This window comes from Tenebrio molitor, chromosome 2 (genome assembly GCF_963966145.1).
Source record: "Tenebrio molitor chromosome 2, icTenMoli1.1, whole genome shotgun sequence".
Classification (NCBI taxonomy): Eukaryota; Metazoa; Arthropoda; class Insecta; order Coleoptera; family Tenebrionidae; genus Tenebrio; species Tenebrio molitor.
The window spans coordinates 31,355,852-31,360,819 of NC_091047.1; the positions used below are offsets into that span (position 1 = coordinate 31,355,852).

General features: G+C 33.4%; 2 protein-coding genes across 4 annotated transcripts; one reads left to right on the top strand and one right to left on the bottom strand.

The window, feature by feature from the left end:
* Window positions 1-1,790: 1,790 nt before the first annotated feature.
* Window positions 1,791-2,806, top strand: Gar1 (Gar1 ribonucleoprotein). Its single transcript, XM_069037559.1, has 2 exons — window positions 1,791-2,364; window positions 2,418-2,806. The coding sequence occupies exons 1-2, from the start codon at window positions 1,966-1,968 to the stop codon at window positions 2,658-2,660; spliced, it is 642 nt and encodes a 213-aa protein (XP_068893660.1). The 5' UTR covers window positions 1,791-1,965; the 3' UTR covers window positions 2,661-2,806.
* LOC138123043 (la-related protein 7-like) lies at window positions 2,796-4,875 on the bottom strand. Of its 3 annotated transcripts, none has more exons than XM_069037556.1 (5): window positions 4,677-4,875; window positions 4,253-4,597; window positions 3,536-4,190; window positions 3,214-3,484; window positions 2,796-3,152 (listed from the first exon to the last, which is right to left on the bottom strand). In XM_069037556.1, the coding sequence occupies exons 2-5, from the start codon at window positions 4,428-4,430 to the stop codon at window positions 2,859-2,861; spliced, it is 1,398 nt and encodes a 465-aa protein (XP_068893657.1). In that variant the 5' UTR covers window positions 4,431-4,597; window positions 4,677-4,875; the 3' UTR covers window positions 2,796-2,858. The 3 variants fall into 3 exon arrangements, with proteins under 3 accessions (XP_068893657.1, XP_068893658.1, XP_068893659.1); XM_069037557.1 differs by having other exon boundaries at window positions 4,253-4,619; XM_069037558.1 differs by lacking the exon at window positions 4,677-4,875 and having other exon boundaries at window positions 4,253-4,623.
* Window positions 4,876-4,968: the final 93 nt, after the last annotated feature.

Sequence of the window (4,968 nt, forward strand, 5' to 3'; positions counted from 1 at the left end):
TTTTCAAGTAATGCATTTAAGAACAATTCTATACAGGACAGGGTCGGTTCCAAAATTAAAGATGAGCTTTCTACAGTTGTTTTTGAACATCCATGCACTGACTTTCCATCTAACTATTTGCTAGCTTTATTTACGAGAATGCGAATTTTCTATACCTTAAAATATCATAATAAAGAGACTAATAAAAAACCTATAAAGCAACGAAGATTGATAATTTTTTCAAATTTATAATTTAACATTTAAATTATTATTATTATTACGCAAAATAGAAGCTGAGACCGAAGTCTATTTAGCTCCCAAATCAAAACGGAAAAGTAAATAACTATTTCGATTTCAATTGATCGCATCTGCTTCGTCATCGAAAGTGTGCATCAAGTTTGTTTTTAAAGATGTTGGGGTTGGATGACTATGTATAAATATTAGCTAGTACATACTTCTATGAAAAGTCAGTGTAGTCATGTTGAAAATGTTCATTACAATTTAGGTATACATTTGGAATAATTTTGCAATGTTTAACACATTTAAAAAATATATTTTCTTTAATCTTTTGGTAGATATCATTATAATTTGAATGTCCAGGCCCATTCATACTAGAGTGAGTCCTATTTTAATGTGACTGACACATTTGCAAACGCACCTTGGATTTGTTGTTACAGTAGCATGACTTTCTCTTCTCTTAGATAATATGGGGGCCAATGCTGTTGGCAGTACTTTTTTTCAATTTCCATAATTATGTATAATTGTATTATGAATAGGATATTTTAATCATAATTTTCATTCATAATTGAACCACAACCTATTTCATCTGCTATCAATGTCATAGTCATAGTATGTTACTTACTTTCTTTGGAGTGGGCAATATAAAAACTTAAAAACTGCCACTGTCCAACCATTGATGATGGCAAGTTATTCTGTTCTATCTTATTGCAAGATCTGTAATAGTTCTTACTGAATCATTGAAATAGCACACTGTACTCCATCCAGAGATTTGGAATTCCATTGCTTCATTTCAATTCACATTGACTTTCCTAAAAGAACAAAAAAATAAATAAAGAATGCATTTGTTGCATTACTTTGCTTACTTATACTTTATATAAAACATATTTCTAGTTATCGTTTTGACTATTCTTTGTTTTGTTGAATTTTCTAATTAATTTAAGCATGCCTTGCATGGTGACTCAGAAATTATCAAGTTCCCTCCTTGTTACACTACCTGTAATTGACCTAGTAATTAACGATTGTGAATAAACCATCTTACAATAATCTTGTATGTTTCTGATAGGTTTATTTTATTAAGGCTCTCTGGTCATGCTATTACAGTGATCGTGGCAATAACATTATAGCTGAAATGAAAGATAATTTTGTATTAATTATGTAATTCACAAAGATTGAATCAAGGTGTATGCAATGAATATATTGTACAGTTTAATAAATTTTTTACGCACCTGCATTATACATTTTTCTTTTTTATATCCTGAGATGCAAAAATTTCCATTTTTTACACAATACACAAAAACATTATCCCAGTGGCACTACAAAATTTTCCGTAAAGAAAAAGAAACAACTTTTAATGCTTGGTTATGTTGTTCACATGTTGTTTTCTTAAATGTCAGAAAACAAACAGAAAGTTCTAGTGGAATTTACATTTATTAATCAGAGAATTCATAGTGATTCAGGGCTACCACCACAAATTTTAAACCATTTTCAAGGACTTTACTACCCAAACCGTCATTTAGTCGTGTTCATAACGACCCAATGCTTTTCTTATGGACCTGTCATTTAGTGTCGCTACTGGTTATACTGTGCTTTTAGTGTGGTTATGTCCATATGTCTATGTGGTTATGTTGTTTACACCGGGTTAAGTTAACCACGTGTTTTGTTAAATTTTTCCGAAAATATTAAAAAAAATAATAATAAGAAACAAAAAAAAAACTTGTGAAAACTCGTGAGTTTGGTATAGCTAGAATGTCGTTTCGTGGACGCGGTGGAAACGGCGGACGTGGCTTCGGCGGTCGAGGAGGCGGCGGAGGCCGTAACAGTTTCGGTGGTAGTGGAGGCGGTGGTGGTGGAGGTCGAAATTTCGGTGGCAGAAACAGTTTTGGAGGACGTGGCGGAGGTAGGAATTTCGATCAAGGACCGCCAGAACGTGTCATTCCCATAGGCTACTTTGATTACACTGTGCAGGACGATTTAGTAGCCAAAGTAGAAATTGAAGACGTTCCATTTTTCAATGCACCAATTTATTTAGAAAATAAAGAACAAATTGGCAAAATAGATGAGATATTTGGAAATTTAAGGGACTACTATGTCACGATACGTCTTGGAGAGGACATAAAAGCCAGTAGTTTCAAAAAACATCAGAAGGTGCTTTTTTAAGAAAGTTCGTTTCATTATGACTGTCAATTTTTCTTTTTTAGTTATTTATTGATCCAGCTAAATTGTTGCCTTTGCAACGATTTTTGCCAAAACCACCAGGTTCGGTACAGAAAAGAGGTGGCTCTCGCGGGGGAGGTCGCGGTGGACGAGGAGGAAACAGAGGTTTTGGTGGAAGAGGTGGTGGCAATTTTGGTGGACGAGGCGGGCGAGGGGGTGGATTTAGAGGGGGTCGTGGAGGAGGTGGATTCGGAGGTGGCCGAAGTGGAGGCGGTAAAAAATGGTAGCGCATAAATGTACTTTAGAACAATCTTGTTGATGGAAGATTTTATTTTTAAAACTTGGATATACCTGCGCAAATGTGTGATGAACCACAAGGTGTTGTCCATTGTGTAACAGTTTTTACAAAATTAATAAAAATATTAAACTGAAATGCCTTTTATTTTATCTTGTTTTTATGTTCATTAATAACAAAATTTGAAATTTTATTCGTCAAATCTTTTATGATTTGCTATCAACTTGTTAGCTTTCTTCAATAATTTGTCTCTACCACGTTGCTTTTTATGTACTTTTTGACATTTAATTGTACGATCTTTTAATATCTTATCCAAATATGCCTTTTCTTCATCCCCTGTTAACACAACTTTTTTACCAGCAAATTCTTGACCACAAAAATTTGCAGCACTATTGTTGTCTTTGAATCTAACATAAATATCTTCACTTCCTGGATTTGGTACATCTACATATGCAGCATCAGGATGTGAACTTTTAAATTCAGCCTAAAAACATACATCATTCAAAACAAAGATAAAAAGTAAACCCATAGTAAAACAAATATACTTTAAACTTCTTGACATCTGTCATAGGTTCAGATAATTTAATTTTCACTATAACTCCTGGAGGAACTTCTACTTTAGGCAGAACGTCAGTTCCATTTTTTTGTTCTGCGGCATTTTTCACATTTTTATGGTCAGTTTTTTCATTTGGTTTCTTAAAGTTTTCTTCATTATTTGTCTGGCTAAATTTAGCTTTACGCAGATATCTTTTGAATTCTGTCATCTTTTTCCTCTGTAACTGTAAATAACGGTTCCTCATTTTCTTCCACTCATTCCTATAATTTACAAATTTTCATTAAATTGATCAACCCAGTATATTACCTTACTTTGATAAAACCTGAAGTCCAAGTTCTTTAATGTAGTTTTTCTTTTTGTGTTCTTTCTTGAGTTTCTTTTTTTTCCTATTTTCCGAGTCTATTTCTGATTCAGAAATATCTTCAGCTTCTAATTTTGATTTTTTTTCATTTTCTTCAGATTCATTATTATCATCAATTTGATCAAATTTGCGTTTCTTTGTTGAAGTTGTCAATTGCTCTTTTTCTTCTTGGCCATTATTATGTGCAAATGTAGCAATGCTGCATAATTGATCCGGTTCTGTATTTGAGGGCATTCTGCATCCAATACTTTCAAAATAATTTAGGGCTTTTTGTGCTTCTGCTTCATTCTCATATTCAATAAAAGCAAAGCCTTTTATGGCATTGTTGTGTTTATACTTGGGTAAAGAAATGTAGACAACATTGCCAAATTCTGAAAAAACTGAAGTAAGCCATTCATGGGTAGCATCAGATTTTAATCGTTCCACATATATTGTGCATTCGTCCATGTTGGTTTTAATTTTTATTGGTTCTTTACGGTACACACTATTTTTATCTTCAGAAAGTTCAATTAATTTGGAATTTTTTACAGCTTTTTGAATGTCTACGACGTTTGTTGTAAGCTTTCTAAGCTTATTGAATTTCAAGAATACAGTTAAATCTACAGCTGCAAAAAAGTAGTAACATTTATTGTTTGCTGAGGTAAGTCGATAATGTTGATATACTTACAAGGATTTTTCTTGACTGATTGCGCGAGAAAGCGATCCTTAGAAAGGTTAGAATCACTAAAGTAAAATTCCATTTGCTGCAAAATTGAATTGTACAACTGTTTTTTGCGATGTCGGCCTTTCTTTAAAGTCTGTTCATCACTTGCATTCTCACTTTCTTTTACTTTACTATCATCCATCACTTCGTTAAAATTCAAAATTACGTCGTATGTAGGTAGAAACAGTTTTCAGCTGTTGATCTTTTATTTCGGATTAACGTGATTAACCACTTTGACAAAAAACTTGGTAAAGGCGTTAACTTTGGTAAAGGTTGCCAATTATTATTATCGTCTTCGGTAGGAATCAACTACGAAATTCAACATACAACACTAACTGACGTAAATATTTATGTAAACATTGTATAATGACCAGTTCTATACCATTACCTGTGGTCTGTAAGTCTGCACCAGAGACAAGCTGGTCTGCACTCTACACTTCTGCAGTGAGGTAACACTGGTGCTGGTCCACTAGTAAAGTAGTAATGGAACACTGCACGAAAATACTAAATTGTCCGTGATACTAAAATAGTAAACATAACCTAATTCATTGCCCTGTCTGTTCTCACCATAGACACCATCGACCAAAGACCATTCAAATTCATAGACACCATAGACCATAGACTAGTGATGGATAAATGACCCGTCATTTATTTTTGGTCAAAGTTGACAGGTCCTTGAT